The sequence below is a fragment of the Stegastes partitus genome, unplaced genomic scaffold (assembly GCF_000690725.1).
Source record: "Stegastes partitus isolate 25-593 unplaced genomic scaffold, Stegastes_partitus-1.0.2 Scaffold164, whole genome shotgun sequence".
NCBI lineage: Eukaryota > Metazoa > Chordata > Actinopteri > Pomacentridae > Stegastes > Stegastes partitus.
Genome location: NW_007577895.1, coordinates 41,008 through 62,468, shown reverse-complemented (window position 1 = coordinate 62,468; position 21,461 = coordinate 41,008). Strand labels below are relative to the sequence as shown.

Genomic DNA, 21,461 nt, shown 5'->3' with positions numbered 1-21,461 from the left:
TCACTGTGAAAATGTAAGAGATGATCCTGTGGTTTACATTTTTAAATAGTGGTTTGTGTTGCGTTACTGAGAATGGATTATTTCCCCCTAGACTAAAAAGTGGAGTGTTGTGTGTCTTCAGGGGACAACAGATTTTCCAGATGTATGGTTTTAAAAGCTTTAGATTTTTATTTAGGTGTATTTAAGTATTCATCCCCAACATTATTGTCATTGTTAAATAAGTTCACTCAATTCAAATTCATTAATATGAAGTAACTGAATTGACCTGAATTTCTTCACCCAAGGTTTCAAGTTTGTTTTTTTTTAACAGGATTTATTAGTCAATCAACTTGAGGGCAGCATATGGCTGTGATTATTTTAACTGTAAAATAATTGCTGTTAAACCACGCACAATTTAATTTAAATTGTTCTGCAGTTTTCTTAATGTTTTGATTGATGAGCTTCATTGCCTCTGTGTTTGGAGGCCATTTGTTCTCCCCTTTCCTGCTCTGAACACAACAAGCAAACCACATCAGAGTTCACAGAAAAACGGTCAGAGAAGTGTTGCATCTGCAAATAGAGTACAGTATGTGGTAAAATGTACGGCATTATGGAGTGAGTGGTGTGGCAGAATGCAAACGTCTCTCAAAGGCATTTGTTGTAGCTTTTGAATATAGTTTTTTTAATATATTTTTGATAGATTGCTGGATATAATACGGCTGGTTTGGACAACGTTGTTTTAAAATATGCACATTGTCACTTCCACTTGTGCAGGTTAGATGTACTGAGTAATGGGATCATGCCACACTAGATTCAGGTTGTGTAAACAGAAAAGGCCTAAGGTTCTGTTTAAGAAGCGAACCCTTAAGTTCACAGACCGATGTTCTCTGCAGAAAATAGAGCTGGTGGTTTTGAGCTAGTAAACAGGCAGTTCATCGAGTGTGTTTTTACAGCGCTGAGGATAAATGACTGTTGGTGTGGTGATAAGCAGTTGAACAGGCCTTCAGGCCATCAGAGCTGTGGTCTGCGAGGAGACTGGCAGGCGGAGGCAGCCGTACCTCCAGACCGCGCTGCCAAGCATGTTGATCGGTGGTTTGCTGCATTGTTTACGTGGTCAGAGGTCCCAGGCTGTTGTCCTGTTTAAAGCAAGCTGGCCTTGTTGTACAGGAGCTGTTCAGCAAACAGCGCAGTCAGCAGAAACCGAAGATGTGTTGTACAGCAGGCCAATAAAACACACTGGGCTGTAAGATATAATGTGAAGCGATAAAGTACGTCGAGTATTGTTCAGGCCTAGCTGTGAACTCACGTTTACATAAAGTCATCTTCTGTTTTTGTATCTGTAAAGTGCAAAGCTTCTTTTTTCATCCAAGATGCGAGAGAGCATTGTGGTCGTGGTTCAACCTTTGATGACGGTGATGATAATGATGGGTTGTTAATTTTTTAACGCTTTCTGCACCACATCCTGACTGATAGTGGCTCTGTGAAATAAACAGGATCCGCTAATGTCAGCAAATTTGAGAGCTATGTTGTTGCACTGCTGACTCGGGCAGGACAAAACAAGTTTATCAAAATGCCACCGAGTCAGCTGAGAGAAAAAATAACTAGCAGGTAAACTACAACCTTTTTTTACTCGGCCGGTGCTGCATAATTCGACTGACCTTTAGCTCTTCAGCGCTTACACCCCTGATAAGAAGTCACACTGTTTAAAGCGTGATCAGATCGATCTTTCACAACAGCAAGCTTGAACTGAACACACAGAAAACTACAAATGAACTCTACCCAGATTTTCCTATCTGTTTTTATTTTATTTGTGCATGCGTACAGTTTATCTGATAGATGAATACGTTTCATGTTTTCATGAGAAATGTCCTAATTAGCAAACTTAAAGTCCCTCTCCACTTATTAGAAAATGAACAAATCGTCTTTTTTGTCCAACGATACCTGCTAATGTTAACCAAGGTTTTTTTAGTAGGTGTGTGATTTGACTGCATATTTGCATTTCACTTCCTCTCATCCCTAAATCAAAGAAACGTGGGAGAATTATCACCGCTAACTTTGTTAAACCCCCGGTGGGATCGTGGCGCCTCGTGTCTTTCATATAGATACCAGCTTCCTAACAGCATTTAGTTTTATCCGCTGCCAGACAGAGTTCAAGGTGTTGAAATTTGCAGGAAAACAAATGCTGTCACAGAGTTTCATCAGCCGTAACTGAGTCAGTAGGCAGTATCCATTTACAAGTTCAAACTGCTCAAGTGTAAACTAATGTGCTTCTTTTTATTTTTTATTTTTTTTTAGCTCTGGTAGCATCTGCAGCAAAACAGAAGACATATTTACCAAACGGACTGTGTACCAGATGTGATAATGTTAGCCTCAGCATACAGATAAAAAAAACAAATATATCTCTTTCTCAGCTTTATCATGTTTGTCTGGAATTGAGGGAAGAGTTCATTTGCGAAAACTGATAACTCCATCTTCACAACCCGTCAGAAAACTGACTTTTCCATCGTCTACCTGAGACAATATCAATCAAACTTAAGTTATCTCTGTTTTTGTCATTTCATTTCTGCTAAGTCAAATCCACTCAGCTTCAAATTGATTATTATTATCTCAAGCAAACAACAAAAAATGTGTTTTCTGAAAATCTACAAAAAGGAAGTTATCTGTTTTTGCAAATGAACTCTTCATGTAATCCTAAACCCAGAAAATGTTCAAGTGCTAATCACTGTTCAGAGCAATGTAATGGAAAAACAGTGAAATGGCAGAAATCCATTTCTAGTTTAATTATCTGAAATATAAATAACACTGAGAATAAATTCCATGTTTCAAAATAATTTCTGCCTCCTAGATGCTCCCATGAGTTACCTGACAAACATGTTTCATTGCAAACTAGGTAAAGTTCTGTCATTTGAATTTTGTTGAAGGTGAGGATGCAGAGAGAGAAGGTGGTTTCACAGAAAGTGCCAAGTGGGAGACAGTGGAAATACTTGAGAAAGACTGCTCATGTTGTAAATAAAAATCAATAGCAGAAATTAACCAGTTAACCCAGTTCTGACTTGGTGACTGTGGTTCATGGACTGCAGCCATCAGTTTAGGAGCTGCAGCTTGTTGTTTTTGGAGCAGGTATCTCAGGAGCTGTGGGAGGAGGAGCAGGGATCACTGAGGGGTGACTGCACAATCAGTTTAAGAGATGACCTCGTCTCTTTCTTCTGTTTTCTGAAACCTGTTGTATTCTATTTCTTCATCCGCCCTCTCTCGAGTGCAGAAAAATCAGAGTTGTCGAGATGCGTGCATGAGTACATTTCATCCACCTCCTGGAGGTTTGATGGATTTCTCCTGAGGATGACTGGCTGAGTCATGTCCTGTAGCTGTAGATGGCAACTACTTCATCCACTTCCGTTTTAGAGGCAGGCTGCAAGGCTACAAACCCTGTTTAGCAATATTGATCTAAACAGTCTGCTTATAGGCAGGGGGGATGGTTTTGGTGCCCTTTTCTGCATTTGCCTTCATACTGAAGAGATTTTACGCCTTCCTTTGACTTCACTGTGTGTCTTGTTTTCTATCATTAAGTGACATCACGTCCACATAAAGACCTCGTCTGCTTTGCTTTTACCTCAACACTGCTCTTCCACTGGTTCACAGCAATACACCTGCCATTACTCGAATGAATGGTTGTTGAGTTAAAGTGTCCAATTTGAAATTCTACAAATGATATACGTCTCAGTTTTAAATGTTGCCAAAGACTAAAATCTGCTGTCCGAAGAAGGGCTGTACTGCGATAGACATAAAAAACTGAACATGACGCTGTGGATGCCAAAAAAGTCTTGACAAAGCAATGTGTGCCACGACTTAGATGGTAGGAGTTTGTGATGGGACACTAAAATGTGCTACAACCAAGGATGCTTTATGTACAGTGAGTGCAGAAAGACAATGTTTGGACAAGAGAATACTGCTAAAAATCTAGCAAATCTGTGGCAAAATATAGAAATAAAATGACAAACCTTTACAGGGAAGCTCAAGATTGGGTTTTGAGATGGGGGAAATGTATCATTTAACACATTTTAATTACCCAAATATAATATGTCTCTATGCATGTCTTCCAGATGTCACTCTGATTTTTATTTATTTTTTAATCTTGTGTACTAAATAGTTTCACCTGTAGTTGAATGTATGTGTTAAATTGGGATTTGTGAGATTAGAGGGCCCTTGTCCTGTGAGGTCGGGGCTCACGGACACGTACCTTTTACCCTTTTGGCAGAATTTCCTGCACGTAGCCTTCACCTGCATTTAAAATCTATTGTACAGATTCCTCAAGTTTCTTGTTTTAGTCAGATGGAGAAAAGTCAAAAAGTTTTTAACCAAGTCATGGAGCTCAGTTAGCAAGTCAACAAAGATCACCTGCGCCTGCCAACAGTTTGACAGTAAAGTAAAAGCATATAGGCCTCACCGGCACATGAAGGAGCAAGAAATCAGTGGCATAAAATTGCTGCTACATCCTCACTGCTCATCATATGCAGTGCTGAGCTCAACCACACAGCAGCAGCAGCAGCACACTTAGTCATCTCTAATACTTCTGTCACTTCTGATCTTAATCACACGATGACTAACATTTTCCAACTGCTACTGTATTCTGCCGGTTCACAGCTGTGACCTTAAAACGTTGTAGCTCATTTTCAGGAATACGTTTTGAATGATGCATTCGTGGGATCGTATCACTGAACAGATCTTGTGGTTTGCTTTTTTGCTGTAAATGTTTAAACAACAGTTTAACGTGTAACTAAAGTCAGAGTTTCAGTCACGCATGTATATTTGCATATAGGGTAGCTCTTGTTTGTTGTGGTGAGATGGGTGTTTTTTTTTTTGTTGGCAGTCAGGGTATTTGTTTCTTTTGTGTTTGTAGTTTCAGTGCCATGAATGGACTTGCTACAAAGTGTGGCAACGTAGTTAAGGCAGTGGCTGAAGGAAACATGTGGCACCTTCCAAAATCTCAGGAAATCATTACTTGCTCATATTGAATCGGACTCCCCCTTTGCCCTTGCATAGTTGGGTTAAAATGTAATAAATCGTAATGCTTCTGTATTTGCAATATTTGCATTGACTGACCATGTGGTGAAGAATTACTTCAAGGTGCAAGGTGGCGCAGTTGGTAGCACTGTTGCCTCGCAGCAAGAAGGCCGCCGGTTCATGTCCGGGTGGGTCGCCGGTTCGCGTCCTGGTGGGCGCACCGGGATCTTTTTGCGTGGAGTTTGCATGTTCTCCCTGTGCAGTGTGGGTTCTCTCTGGCTTCCTCCCACACAGTCCAAAAACATGCTGAGGTTAATTGGTGATTCTAAATTGTCCATAGGTGTGAATGTGAGTGTGCTTGGTTGTCTGTCTCTAAGTGTAGCCCTGTGATAGACTGGTGACCTGTCCAGGGTGTCCCCTGCCTTCACCCTGAGTCAGCTGAGATAGACTCCAGCCCCCCCCTGCGACCCTAGTGAGGATTAAGCGGTGTATAGATAATGGATGGATAGATAATGGATGGATGATAGTGCTACACAGAAAGCCTCGAGCTCATTGATTGTCACTGCAGTGTCTTCTATTTACGTAAGACTAATCAGCTCCTCCGTGGATCTTTAGCAGAGTTCAAATTGTGACATTGATTCACTGATCTGTTTTCTTCGTTTTTAGCTGGTATGATGCTGAAGCTGAGCATCAACACGTCTGCAGGCCTGAGAAAGCGCAGTGTCAAGCTGCAGCGCTGCTTCAGAGCGTACAGCCCCCTCTCAAGCAGCGCCACGCTTGTACCACACTTAAGTAAATAAACAGTTTTGGGAGGGGTGGGTGTCAGCTTTATAGTGTACGACTAATCTGAAGGCATGCAGACCAGCGTGCACCCCAAATAAACTCGTCTCCTTAGATTTGGGGAAAAGCATTTAAAGAGCTCATTTTGCTGTTTGCTGTCATCCAGCTCACCCTACACTTAGAACAACATCGAACATCAATTATCCTGACATTGTCCTTGATTGTGCCTGTCTTGTTTTCTGAGTTGTTTAATCTGACTGTCTCCAAATGAAATATTGATTCGGTCTTGATTGGCTTGTGATGGCGGCAGTGGAAGAGTGTGTTGTTATGTATAGTAGCATGTTTGAAGCCTTTGAACCCGGCGCCACATGTCCTGTAAACAATGACACGGCCAAAGTAGACGCAAGCGTCACTGAAACTGTGTGTGATGTCTGTGGCTTGGAGATATAGAAAGAAGGTGTCATCATATATTCAGAGGCCAGTGTTGTATGGGGCTGTGCAGTGTTTGATTGATTACTACCTTTCTTGGGTCTTTTTTACTTGTCAGCTGCTGCTGCTGCTGTTACTCAAGCGTGTTGCAAGGTTTGCTTCTATAGGTTTTCCTGTCATGACTCCAGAGAAGTATTTCTCACTGCTAGCACTGGTGTAGGTTTTTCAATGTAGGCATTTCTCATGTTGTGCAAATATGTCCTGTTGATTTGATATATTTCCCAGTCCTGCACTGTACAAGTTTTTAAAAAACTGTTTTGTATTTTATTTTATTTTTTTTTATAGACTTCACTGTGAATAATGTCAACATAAAAAATCTGAGTTTTTATGCATGGTATTTTGTTCTTTGCAATATTTGACAGTAAAAGAATGCAGTTTTTTTACAAAATTTAAATCAGCAAAAAATAATATTTTACAAATATTTGCTGCTGTTTAAAGAAAGACAGAAAAAAAAGGTCCAAGCTGTAAATAATGTCCTCATGATCCTGTAAAGACAGTAAATATCCCAAATTAAACGTCTCAAAATAGGCATTTACCCACATATAGAATTTACAGTGTTTGTTTGCATTGCTAAAGATGCAGGTCAGACATTGAAACTTGTGTGCATATTTATGCAGCAAGTGGACGTATGTGTGTCTATACCCTCCACTGCTGCCAGCAGAACTAATGCAGGTGAAGTGAAGTGGAAGAGAAAACAGTGTTCACTGGTGTTGCGGGCAGTCGGTGTGAGCTGAGGACATTTACTTTACGGTCTGCTCTGCCTCGATGCTCTGTCTCAATTACACCGGTGGCAGATTACAGGGAGTATCTGTTTTTAGACTCTTTTTACTGTGAGCTTTTCCCAACATATATGCAAGCCTTTACCATCATATATTTTTGGAAACCATGTGAAACTCTGTTTGTGGCAAAAACAAACTATTAAGTAGACAACAACAACAAACAGAACGCCTTCCCCTGTTCTCCTGACTTTCTGTTTTTCTCCCTTTGTACGTGCAGTTACACAATGTTTAACTGAGCTGCTTATATGTGATATAACGTAGAATAAAAATAAATAAATACAAATAAAAATCAAGAGTCAACTCACCGAACCCTCGAAGGCGTAGCTCAAATTGTTAGCAAACTAATATTTTTATTTCCTCTAATGAGCCCTGTTCCTCAAACAATTTAGAATGTAAAATATATATAGTAAACCTTAGATCTATAATAAAGTATTCCTTTCAAATAACAGCGTTAAAAATTATAGCTTGCAGTGTTGTCATTTCCTGTTTGACCTCATGGGGGCAGTGTTGCCTCACTGCTACGACGCCTAAACCAACACACAATAATACAGAAACGTGTCTATCAGTAGCGTACTTGCATTGCAGCAGGTGACATGTTTCAGAACAGTATTTGACGAGTTTTGATCTCAACAGCTCCGCGAATGAAGACACATTGGAGCATGAGAGTGAAACAACGTATGACTCATAAGTTGCTTTCTGTCGAGGCTCCGGCAGACAACGTTCTTCTTACTTTGTAAAGTACCATCAGCAGAACTGTTAACATTGGAGCCTGTAGATTCCACAGGCATCTTTTAATACCAGGTCTCGGTACCCATCCCTGTGAAGAAATGCCACATATAGTATTTATCTCAACTGCTTCCTTTTTGTTACTATAAAGCAGTTTTTAGACCAAATTCTCAGCATGGGAAACCAGCACATCTCACTAATGTGACCATTCAGCTACTACTGAATACACAAAAATAATAATAACAATACAATCACTACATCTTCTTGCAAGTTCTACTCCTCTGGGGATGTGGGATGTCTGCTACTGTTGTTGTTGCTGCTATGACAGATTGTACATTTAACTGTAGCTGCCAAAACCACTTGTACGACATGTTTTGCTCTAAAGATTTTGGTCTTTACATTGATTAGACAAAGTGGAAATAGACAATAATGTGGGGGAAAGAGCAGAGGAGTGACATGCAGCTAAGGTCTGGCTGGACGGGAGTTAAAGTGTGGACTCAGCTGACCGTGTGGTGGTGAAAAAGCCCACGTGGCACACGCCCTAACCACTTGACCATCAAGTTCTACCTCTGCACATATCAAGCTTTTACAAATGTCTAACAAGCCTAACAAGACTGTAATTTACCCTTTAAGTGCTTCTCTCTTTATCCTTTTGACTGCTAGAATGCAGCAATACTGTGTGTTGTAGTTTACACTTTTGCTGATTACCGATTTAAGGCTAAAATGTCCCGTTTTTCAAGAACATATCTAACATGCTGATATGGCGTTGAGTCTATCACCATTATCCACCTACACCCCCTCGTTCTGTTTGTTCAACCTGAACTACTTTTTTTTCCGGCTAATTGGATTCTAGAGAAATTGTTGTTATTAGCCCGTAGCTAAGTGTTTCCAGCGAGTCTTGATCTCCCTAAACTTCAAACATGTAGCCTACACACTCACACCCACGTGTCTGTGCGCACCATAAACCTGTAGGGAGGGACTCAGTAGGGAGCCCGCTGAAATAACAGAGGGCCCTTAATTGATTTGCATGTGTTTATTACAGGAGAGTGAGCTCATGCTGTGTGAGCTCTTTGCTTCGTATGGAGACTAATGACGCTGAGGTGCTGGGGAGTTGAGACCCTGATGCCGCTGTAATCCTCCTGATTACAGAGCGCACACATTCTCTGTGAGGGCTGATCACAGAGCTCTGGACAGCACAGCTCCAGTCGCTTCACAGGACGCCTTTGTGTGTGTGGACAGTCGAGGAGGCATGAAGCAAACTAGGAGCCGAGTGAAGGACATTTCATGCAATAAGCACATTAATGTTGCATCAGCTCCTGTGCATGTCTGCTCTTGGTTGAGTGAACTCTTAAGTCTCACCCAGAGGTCCATTAAACATCCTTTTCATGTCACTTCTAACATCCGTGCACTTGTTGGCTGGCTTTCAGGATGCCGGATTGCCTTTCCGCCAGTGGTTAGAGGCCACGTTTAGGAAGAGCCGCTGCCGTACCTGTCATGATGTTTCCTAATGCGCTGGAGCCCTACAGGTACGAGCTTCAAAAAGGCACGAGACACCCCTGTCTCCGCCGACAGAGCAGAGACTGGGACTAATCGCAGCGGGCGCCACACACCTCAGGAAGGTAGCAATTTTCCATCATTACCGTTAAATCCTGCTTAAAAGAACCGGATTCCACAGACCTAATTACAAGGTGTTAATAATAACAATGTAATGACAGTCATTTTAAAGCCTGCCCAAAACCATAATCCAATCTCCCGACTGGCTCTTTCACATTGAAGATTGTGTAGCTGCTGCGAGGTGATGTCTGAAATTTTTAAAGCACCATGATTCCTATTGATTACTATTGTGATTACTCGCACAATTGGTGTGTCAGGTCCTGCGAGTTAGGGCTTGAATCAGGAGCTCTGTCAGCTTTTGTTAAGTAGAATTACAGCTCTTAGGATGGATGATGCTTTTCATCCTGGCGCTCGGAGACAGCGCCAGGCCAATCCGCCGGCCTAATTGCTGGATGGGCTTGAGTTTAGAAGACAGGGGATTGATTTCTGTGTATTAGCGTCCTAGGAGGCCTCAGGTTTAAACAAAATTCCTACAGGAAGAATGAAGGACATCAATCCGGACTGTGCTCCTGTGCTTTCAGAGTCAGCACAAGGGTTTGCAGAGTGAAAAAAAAAAATGTTGCTGTCAGTAATTATGATAAAACATTGTGAGCTATTTTAAAGAACCAATCTTCTCTGTGGTAATTACTGCTAAATGAGGCTGATGTGTAGCTGACCTGCTGTCTGGGTCTGGGTGTGGCACAGTCCCCCCCTCCCTACAAACAAACCGTCCAATCACAAGTCTTCCCCAAATCCTGGGATCAGGACGCATCATTGGCTGAAAGTCCAGAGCGCCTGCCAAACTTTTTCCAGCACCAACTTTGGGAGCTTCTCTCCGGCCGGACGCTGCTTGTTTGCGCTCCGTGACTAAAAGTTATGAGCTTTTCTGGATCGGAATTAGATTTTGAGCCACGGTAAAGAAAAACATGTCTGCCCCCGGAGACTCCAGAGACGAGTTTTCCACAGACGAGGATGTGGAACCGGCGCGCCAGAAGACACGCACGGCGCAGGTGTCCCGTTTGCCCTTCAGCGTCGAGGCTCTGATGTCGGACAGGAGGCCGCTGGCTGCGACGGACCGAGAGGAGGGAAGTTACGATCTGGATGACGATGGAGCGCACAGGTCGGAGGAGTTTTCCCAGCAAGTAGTTTCTATTAAATCCGAGCCGTCGGAACAAGGGGAAAGTCCGTCTTGGATATCCAGCTGCATTAAGATGTCCACACCAGCCCGTAAGTAGATTAACTTCAATACAGTTTTACAGTTGATTTGTGTCGTTTTATGTATTTTATTGGCTTACTTTAGGAGAGATCTGATGTTTGAGACGTGAAAAATACTCAGAAAGTTCCTAACTTTAGACAGACATAAATGTAATAAATCTATCCGTTTTGTTAAGATCTACACATATTGTTAGTAGAGGAGCAATATGTATTTTATATTTCAGCTAAGCTATTTTTTTTCACCACCCAAAAGTCCTATAATAAATATATTAAAGAACCAAACTGTATGATTATTATTACATGGGTTTCAGTTATTCCATTATAGGAAATTCAGAGTTTCCAATGACTGCTATACCTCTGAATACTCTATAAATATTCCATTATAGAAAATTCAGAGTCATTGGAGTCATTGGAAACCCAAGACTGCCCTGATATACACGGTCTTTACAAGTGTATGTAAACTTCCATTCATGTGTTTTGTTTAGGGCTGCTCTGCTTGAGTGACAATAATGAATCAATAATTTATTTAAATGTGATCATCTTATGATTAACCGATTAATCTTTTCATTTATAAAATTAAAACAAAAAAAGTAATGCTAAATGCTCATCACAGTCTCCGGAGCAGAAGGTGTTTATCAACTGTCAAAGATAATCAGTTTATATTGATATAAATGGACAGTAGCAGTAAGTTGTCCTGTAATGTTCTCACAGTTGCCTAATGGGATGATCAGATCACTTTAGTTCTTTTTTGTTTATATGAATGTTACAGTAATTGAACAGTATATGATATGATATATACTGTATATATGCATAAGTGACCCATTTATCCAATTTATTCGTCTGATGTTTTCCTCCAGGGCAGGTCAGTCCAGCAGTCTGCTCCTTAAGGAAGCACAAAACCAACCGCAAGCCTCGCACTCCCTTCACCACCATGCAGCTCCTGGCCCTGGAGAGGAAGTTTCGTCAGAAGCAGTACCTGTCCATCGCGGAGCGGGCCGAGTTCTCCTCCTCCCTGACGCTGTCCGAGACCCAGGTCAAGATCTGGTTCCAAAACCGTAGAGCCAAAGCCAAGAGGCTTCAGGAGGCCGAGGTGGAGAAACTGAAAATAGCAGCTGGGTCCAAAGCTGTATTCTACCCCGGCTTCTCGTCTTTAGGTTTACCTCTCAGCAGCAACGTGCAGGCCGGTTCGGCAGCAGCGCTCTACGGACTGGGCTGCTCATACGGCCGCGTCCCCGTTCACCCCGCCGCACATCTGGCCATGTACGCCTCACAGGTCGGCTACAGCATGTTCCACCTCTCCTGAGACCAAGCGCACATGTACAGAGTGTGTTTTAAAAGGAATGACAGGAGTGTATCATTAAATCATGCACCTTCTAAAAAACCTGTCAGCAAAGGATCTGAGGAGGAGCTGAAGCTTCATGCTCTTTCCTTGCCTTGAGCTACAAGGAGATGTTATAAATAGTCTTACTTTTTGCAAGAGACTTCCTGGAAGGACCAGGAGAGATCCGTCTTTGCAGTCCTAAAAAGCAGCCTTTTGATTTTTCTTCTCTGCACATTTTGTTTTTCCTGTATTATTTAAGTGTGTTTAGACCCATTAGTCTTAAATATGCAGGGACATTTTTATAATCCAGCAAGAATAATAAGAGGCTGCGATTGGAGAATGAAAGTTTAGCCAGGTTTGCTACCATCCCAAAGGACACATATTTATTTGTGATAACACTTAGATTTATATATTTCATGATGCATATCTACAACTTTAAAGGTTAATATTTCATATGTATGATATTAAATTGAAACTTTTCGTTAACTCTCTCTTTTGTTCTCTTTATTTGTGGCGTGCATACGATACACAGCAGCATCAGTTACCTGGTGAGCTAGCTGCTGTCTTGCTCAGATGCAGCACTTTAATGGGTGTTTCCTGGCGTTTTAGCTCTTCAGTCGAGTCTGACGGCCCATCTGCTTCCGTCATCCATCTGCCTCCTGTAGCTTACTCCGCATCCAGTAAGACTTTCTCTGGTTCCAATCTCCTTCTGCAAGCTTTGTTTGTCTTCAGAAATATTCAGAGCAGTTAGAAGCCACAATAACTATTCCTACCGAACTTCTGTGACGAACAGCCCTCCTTCCCCTCCTCTTGCTGCACTTTGAGCCCCGCTGTTAGTGTGGCTAATTTGCAATGATGACGCTATTCTATTCCCCAGTAAAGCCATGACAGTGTGACCTTCATTTTTAAGACCTTTAAATCATGACTTTTTAATTTTTCCTGCAGTTACTTTTTGAAATATATTTTGCGAAATAGACCATGATGGACTTTAACTCTAAAGGCTAAAGTGACAGCTCTGTTCACAGCTGCACAGACTTGTCACTTTTTCTGTCACTCCTGCTCTCCTCTGGATTTATTGCTTAAGAAAGTAGGCTAAACTTAGTCCTCCTTAAGAAAGAAAGAAGCTGTTTGTATCTCACATTAAATAAGCTGATTAGGTACTACCGTAAACCACCTCAGCCTATAAACAGTGAACTGGTCTTAAGTGCCTAATATGTAATAAATACGTTGATCTGTCCCTTAACTGAATTTAAACAATTATGCACCAAAGCAGCTCTGAGGAAAACGATGTGACACTTGGTTTTATTTCAGACTATTCAAACTTAACACATTTTTTGAGAAACCTTTGAAATAAACAAATTGGCGAACCAAAACATACTAAACTATTCAGTTTGCTAATCTGCTTTAGAGCTTTAGACTCGAAAATGAAAACATAATATAACACCGTACGACTGTCGGCTGCTCTCACGCATTAAGGGAAATGAGTTGGATCCCCTTCGTATGGGTGGATGTACAACTGGGTGGCCCAAGTAAAGCGGTGCTGCACTTTTTGATGTGTTTTCAGTCAAATTTTCCAGAACGTTGTGAAATTGTGTTTGCAAAAATGTATGCTTTTTTTTTGTTTGTTTGGCAAATAGCACATCTCAAATAGTTGTAATTGTAAACTCACGGAGGTAAAGTTTGAGCTTTAGTTTGAAACTTTCTGCTTTAAATGAGCTCCCTCTCTGTGAACTTTGTGCCACAGCAGTATAAGACGTTGTCCCTGAGTTTGCAGTCCCCGGTTTAATTGAGCTTGTCCCAGAATTCTGACTCCAAAACTCTGTGAAATTATACGTACAGGCTCAGTGATAACAGAACAGCGATTTCTATGCTCTCTCTGTCCTCCTCTCTCCCTCTCTCCTTCTGTAAACTTGGAGAAAGCTTGTTACCATTAGCACATATTTCACAGTCCATTTGCTCCCCTCCGTTTTGAAATTAAACCCAGCATTAAGCTGATAGCGAGGCCCTTAACGGCTTTGATTGTCCAATAACCACAGCCTCCAGTTTCAGATGTTTTCAGTGTGAAAGTTAAGCAGAAGAAATGGCCAGCTGACATCTAATAAAGAACATTTTTGTATATTTAGAATGATTAAATTTGAGTGAGTACTAATAAATAGTCAAAAAGAGTCAAAATCACAAAATAGCTGGGCAAATTTGACAAAAAAATTACTTTATTTTTATGGAAATGCACCTTTACAAGTCATTTAAATACCGATTAAGCTAATCTGGGTTTCTCAGGTAGAATAGTCAGTGAAGGTTCACTTCGTGCACCCTTTATAATATCCTCAGCCAAGAGTTGAAGAGGTCAAACAAAGCTCATGGAGGCTTAAAGGATAAGGTAACATTTTTTTACAACTTTGTCTTGTGCTCACGTGCATATATGCATTAAAACAGCTTTTGGTTTCAGTAATAGTTCCTCCTGTTCATAGCGGCCATAAGGAGATTTTTACCATTAAAGTTAAGGAGGATATTTTACTGAAAAAGACATTTTTTACACATAACAAAGACCTGATTTTGTACATTGTTTCTTAAATTGTAAATGTCAATAATAACTGTGATTGTTTGTTTTTTTTACTATATGGGGTTTCTTTGCATTTAGTTTCAAAATTTTAATTTCATAAATTGAGTTTATTGTAGGGCTGCAAGGTGTCTTGGTGGTTAGCATCGTTGCCTCGCAGCAAGAAGGTCACTGGTTCGCGTCCTTCTGCGTGGAGTTTGCATGTTCTCCCCATGCAGTGTGGGTTCTCACCAGGTTCTCAAGCTTCCTCCCACAGTCCAAAACCATGATTAGGTTAAATGGTGATTCAAAATAGGGTGTGAATGTGAGTGTGCTTGGTTGTCTGTCTCTAAGTGTAGCCCTGTGATAGACTGGTGACCTGTCCAGGGTGTCTCCTTCCAGTCCCCCATGACCCTAGTGAGGATTAAGCGGTGTGTAGATAATGGATGGATGGATGGAGTTATTGTGACTTGTCAGTTTAATCTAATTAAGACTTTTTTTTAAAAAATCAAACAAATAGAATTTTGAAAGATTTTATCAATCAGTTGCTACCTAAGGGTCGATGCTAGACTGCATCAACTGGTGGGATGCTCTACTGTGACTGGTGGCTGACGTTAGGTAGAGTCAGACAGCAAATCTGATCCCATCTACTGGCGGCACCGACGCTAAATAAGCCTTGTGCCTAAAGTTGTTGCAGTTCTGCCAGAAGTCCACTGGGTGTAGCAGCTTCCCATCTATTACTGATCTTATCAAAGCCATACAGTCCCCACCACTGGCATATTAATAGACTTATTCTTGGCATTTAAGAGACATTTCAGAACACTTTAGTTAACAACATATCATCTTAGATAGAGATTTACATGTTATCTAATTTGAAATTCACAGGCTCTTAGATAATGTCTGTTTAATTCATCATGAGTAACGTGCTGAATAAAAGATGAAACTCTTAGGCGTCGTTGCGTTGTGCCGACGGTAAATGGCACGAGTTTGGGGATTTGGGATTTCTACAGTTCAGTGCTGCGGGGAAAGAAGCCTTTAAATCTCGGTGCATACATTATTGTAAAGCGATGTCGTATCAAATCTGCTGAGATCGAGAATGTGATATAATCTGATCGAGAGAAAGAAGCTCTCCCTTCCTCGCTTTTATTCCGGTAGATAAAGATATTCACGTTAATTAGTGAAGTAAGTAAAGTTGTCTAATTACTCCGATCAGACTGACGTCTCATTTAACGTGACTTGAGTGCACATTATTTATGAATTCATTTGACTCTGTTTAAATCTGTGTCAGGAAAAACAAAGTGGTCAGAGGGCATTACATAGAAAAAAAAAAAAAGAAAAACTACAGCCAGTTTTGGATTTCTCACTGGCCCTCTCCTCTCCTGTCCCAGCCTGTTAAGCAAAATTGAGATTCAGAGCAACATTTCAAGATCTAACTGCACGCAGGAGCAAAGCTGAGCTACAGTACGCGCATCATTGCACACCAGAAAAAACACACAAATTTGAGAATCACTTCTCACGAGGGAGGCAGTAATGTGAGATACGAGGGGTAGGGTGGGGGACAGTGGGAGCAGATTTTATTTTATTTTTTTATTTATTTATTTATTTTTAATACTGCGCACACCTTGCAGGCCAGAGAAGGAAATAACTGCATGGTGTCCCTGAGCTCAGCGCACTTCCACTTCAGAAAACACAGACAAACAGGTAAAAAACAAGCAGCCTTAGAAAACATCTTCACTAGTTTCACAACACAAGAAAAAGATTCTGCCAAGAGAGAAGAACCAAACATATTATGAAATGCAGCAAGTAATTTTCCAGAGGACGTGAAAAAGTGATGAACATGTTGTTGTTTGTCATGGTGACACATAAAGTTTCTGAAATCATGGTGATGTTGTGTATTTTTGTGATGCATTTGAGCATCTGGCTGCATTTTTAATTATTTTCGGAGTATTACAACTCTGTCAAATGTCATTATCGTTGTCTGTTTGTGTATTTCCTTAAGTTTCAGCTTGTTTTAGCTCTCACTGTGGCCATGCAGTGACTCGTGTGTTGTTCAAAGTGCTATAATAAGACAGAGGACCTGCTTTCATCTGGTCTTCAAAGCTGTGGAGCAGGTGTGCTTCCCCGAACAACCCCTGATCCATCCTTCAACTTTGCTCTGGATTTTTCAGGGTCTGCATCTCTTCACACCTTTTTTTTTTCTCTCTCTCTGCTTTTCTTTCTGTTTCATCCAGATTCATCCAGATATTTCACATTGCATGTAAGATCAGGGTGTTTCCCTCATATAGAGGAATCGTTGGTGTCCCCAAGAGGTTTTGAGGCACCCCTCAAACAGGTTTAAGGCAATGTCAAAGAAAGAAATAAGAAGAATTGAGACAAAACAGCGTTTTTAACCAGTTTTGTCAATTGGAGTTTCATTTACTTAAGCATAACAGACTATTTTCTTTATCAGATGGTCAGCAATAACAGAAGATTCCTGTCAATTGAGATAACAAAGACTCATTGCCTTTACTGTACACAGTCCAATTACGCTGACTGTCATGCATAGTCACCCCCCAAAGGCCTATTCTGAGCGAGGGAAGCCACTGAATGGACAAGAAGCTATCAGCAATCACAACACAATTAGACACACAATCCACCATCGTTTTCCTGTTAAGTCAATGTGTGTGCTCATTATAACGGCAAAAGAACGCTCTGCTCAAACTGTGGCTCCGATACAGAAACAAGTCGACGAATTCCTCGCTAAAGCAACCTGATCTTCACTGAAACACGCATGCTCACACACACGCATGCAGACCTCGTCCTGTCCTCAGAGTAATCCCACCTCTAGCGGTTTCTGTCTTTTGTTTAGTTCTTTCAGCTGGTTTTTCAAGAGACATTTCCCTCCAGCAGGTCGGACCAAACAACATGACCCATTTAAACATAAAGACACACCTAATAGCTTTGGCTTTGAGGTCGGGAGACGGAAAGATTCTCTTGGGTTATGAGTGTTTATTTGTGAGGATCTGGGGCACCGAGCGTAATAACCCGGAGAAGTCATCGCAGAAATGAAAACAGCACACTCCAGGATATTATTCTTTATTCTTTTCTTTTTTTGGGGGGATTTGAAGTAATGTTTTAAACACATAAAACCCCCACTGCTCCCTCACCCCCCCTTCTTTCTCTCATCCACAGTGTATTTTTTTAAATACTTCCCAGGGTGTTATTGTAAGAAAACTGTCCTAACCCCCTACGAAGCAACAGCCTGCTGCCCTGACATGACTGTGTGGAGCCACGATGCTCTGAATCGAGCACATCTGGGCTCAATATTGCCGTTGACCCCTGAGACAAAAGAACGAAGTTGCACGTTTGTTGCTGTTTATAGTCCTGTACCTTCAGCACATAGAGTACACTCTGTCTCTAAGCCTACAAAAGTACCTTTTATATGCTTTGAAGTGACTCTTCCAGATAGGACGCGCCAATGTCAGCTGCATTAGCTTCTCGCAGTGACATCCATACATTGCCCCTTGGGAGGTTTATACCCCCCCTCCCTCCCTGTCCAAGCTGTGCCATCTGCAGCCCTCACCATTGTCCGGGTCTCCTCACAGATCTGCGCGTCCGCTGCGTCTCCTGAGATCCTATGACTCATCAGTCTCCCCCACGGCCTCCATTGTGCTGAAGGAGACCTCGTCGTCCAACTCTTTCTGGTAACTTAATAACACGAGAGCCGATGTGAGACGTGCGCCCGGATGCACAAAAAAACGCAGACCGGTTAGCTCAGATCTAATGTAATGTAATATCTCGTGTCAATATGGGGAAGGTGTCGCAGCTCTTTGCTCTGTTTTGATCCCCCTTTGGTTCGAGGGTGTTGAGGAAATCGGATAGTGCGGTTTTTGTCTGTGATGTGCAGCTGGAATTTGAAGTGGCGTCATCCGTCGTCGCCTAAGTTCATTCGTGAAGATGTTAATCCTTTATGAAATTGAAATGTCATTATATTGAGAAGAATTTAACTAGAAAGGTGCTTTGTAAAGGAAAACACAATAAATTAGCTTGAATCGTGCCTCTAAACATGCAGATAACGTGAAATAAATGAATACAATCAAGATAAAAAGGTTTTAAAAAATCTAAGAAGAGAATATAATAGATGTTGAACCAAGTATAAAATAATAAAATCAGTGAAAGCTCTTTTTTAATAGGATTTAAAAGATGTACCTGATTCTGCAAACCTCAGATTATCAGGCACGACGAAGTGAAGTCTCTGGAAGTTACAAGACATCAGAAACCTGCTTAAAGAATTGATTGGGTCCATGATTTGCCGGCGGTAAAACATCATGACAGAACTGTGAACAGTATGCGCTTCATTTCATTTTCTGTTCTCATTAAACATGTACGTATTTGCCAGATTTAACACTGGTAAATCTGCTCAGTCTTGTAAAATATATAACGCAGCAGAGCAGGCTGGGTGCCCTGTAGGGTCACTTATTGAATTATTGATGAGCAGTGGGTGGTCTAAGCAGGAGAGCAGACTTCCAGTTGAGACAATTAAAAAACATTAACATAGTCCTCAGAAAAACCGTCCATCTCCACTTCCTCTCCTGTTATGAGTTGTTGCTCATGTCACTCATTTCTTTCTGTTTATCTGTTTTTCCATATACTAATTCTCCTTTAATTTCTAGCCTGAGGAGCGTACTAAGATGAATGAGTTAGTGAGGTATGCCTGTGTTTTAACCTGCTAGACCATCACCATGGTAACTGATGCTGCACAGCTAACCTGCTCCAGAAGACTTTCTGTTCAGATTTTTGGATTTAAATCAGAAGTGCCATCCTTTTACTAATTCTTTTGATGATGATTTTCCGTTGTGCCTTTTCTTAGTAATTCCACTGAACAAAGCTGTGCAGCTACAGCACCACAAAATGTGTGTGTGTGATGTTACATGCATTCAGCTGGTGATGCAGTAAATGCAAGAATATGTTTTAATGCTTCTGGATGTACAGCACGAGTTCTGCTAATTGAAAACAGACTAGAGAATTGATTAGTCTGCTGGTATTTATGTTCAATCAATAACATTCCTTTTAACTTTGATTTGGCCAAAGACTAAAGTGATTTCCATATAACATTCATCACACAGTGTCAGACCTAAATGCTCGTCTTGAATATGGTGTTTAAATGTATAAAGTTGAAAAGATTTAATGTTGAGCCATCACCTGAAACATAAACTGCTGTAATGAGAGCTCACTGAGTGGAAAAATAATTATTACCTTTGACCTGTAATAGTTTTCTTCCAGCATTATTCTCTCACCTTATTTTCAATGTTTTTTTCTTAATATTTAAAAATAAATTTGTCATAGCTCTTAATTATAACAACCTGTTCCTTTTGACGGATGTAGGCAGCATGCTTTGGTCCATTTTGTGCAGAAGAAGAGTCAAATAACAAAACTATGAACATTTTAAAAGTAAGTTAATAACCACAGCTGTGATCCCCATTTCACTGATTGGAACTTTAGGTTTTGTTGAGCCAGCTAACGAAAACAAAGCCTGGCATTGTCAAACTTGCTTTGTACTACACCCCTCTGGCCACGCCCACCTCGCCTGTATCCCACCAGTTGATCATATAACCCTCCTCACCTATCAACACGGTAGAAAATGATTTAAATACATGTTAGATAATTTTTAATTGAAAATTTTAAAAACCATTTACAGTGTTATTGTACAATTTTTGTGACTTTTGTAAAAGTAAAGACAATAATTAGTTAATTTGCAGGAAAAAAATCAATTTTTTTTATATATATATTTTTTACTGTATTTAAATCAGCAAAAATATTTTCATTTTAAAGCTTCTGATGTAACAGAAAATTTACATTGATTTAATAATTTACTATTGTAAAAAAATGTACATAATGTATTTCTAACTTTATAAATCTGTAATTTGTTCTGTTGGAATATGTGTCTGCAAAATCACACAATTTTATCCTATTTAAATCAGCTGATCATGTCACTATTTTACAGATAGTTGCCATTATTTTCAGTTTTTGAACATTATAGTATTCCATTTTTATTGTATTCTTTCTGACACTCGCGCTTCCAGAATGTCACTATTTTTATTGCATGTTTTTTAAAGTTTCCTTACCTGCATCCACTTCTCTGTTTATCTCTCTCTCAGTATTTATGCTCGTAAATCTCAAAGCAGTTCCTTCCAGCAACCTAAAACTCTTGAATTAGTTCATGTAAAAGATGAAGTTTGAGATTAGTTCACAGAATCATTCACTGCTTGATTGAAGCTCCCACTGCGTCTGTTCCACTCAAACACAGTCTGACAGTGTATTGTGACGGCCCAGTGTCAGCTGCTGCCATGGAGGCCTAGATTCCATTTACCTGTGGGTCCCTGAAGGCATCACAATGGCCCATAAAGTTCAGCCATCTCTCTTTTGCGCTCCCTCTCTCACTCTTTCTGACCCGGCCTCGTTGGTGGTGACACGTTTTCCTTTGTTACCTTTTTGTTCTGTTTTCACTCTACGACATCGTACATCTCATCATGTTAACACTCATTCACACCTATACTACTGATATTCACACGCCATGCTTATTTTTATGTGCTACATTGTTTGCTTTTGGTTATCATAAATATCCTTATTTTGAGTTAAATCTGTGTTCCTTGCCATATTTGTTGTAGCCCAGGAGCCAGGTTATGACAGGATATATTCCTCATGATCTACAGCTTCCAGAACCAGAAGTACTTTTGCTCTGACAAAGTATCACAGACTGTTAATAATTCTTGGTATTTTTAAGTGTCCTCCCTGAATATTGGAGTTTAATGCTAGTTTTTTTAATGACCTTTCAGGTGATCTACATTTAGCATTACTCTTCAACTCCCTGCAAGCAAATCCCATTCACTCACACACAGTTGAGGCCAACTCCTGGTTTTCACATGACTGATGTGGACTTTAATAGTAGACAACGGATGTGGACACAGTTCTGTTGGTTTGTGGCATTGTCCCTCGTATAGAACACAAATAAACACACAAAACTCTCAAGGATGTTCCTGTAAAGCTGGCTGTGACTTTGGTC

The 21,461-nt window shown here is 40.7% G+C and overlaps 1 protein-coding gene across 1 annotated transcript; it reads left to right on the top strand.

Annotated features, from left to right (window-relative positions):
- The first annotated feature begins 10,273 nt into the window (after positions 1-10,273).
- Positions 10,274-11,865, top strand: LOC103355679 (homeobox protein MSX-2). Its single transcript, XM_008279552.1, has 2 exons — positions 10,274-10,574; positions 11,420-11,865. Exons 1-2 carry the CDS (start codon positions 10,274-10,276, stop codon positions 11,863-11,865), a joined length of 747 nt encoding a protein of 248 aa, XP_008277774.1.
- Positions 11,866-21,461: the final 9,596 nt, after the last annotated feature.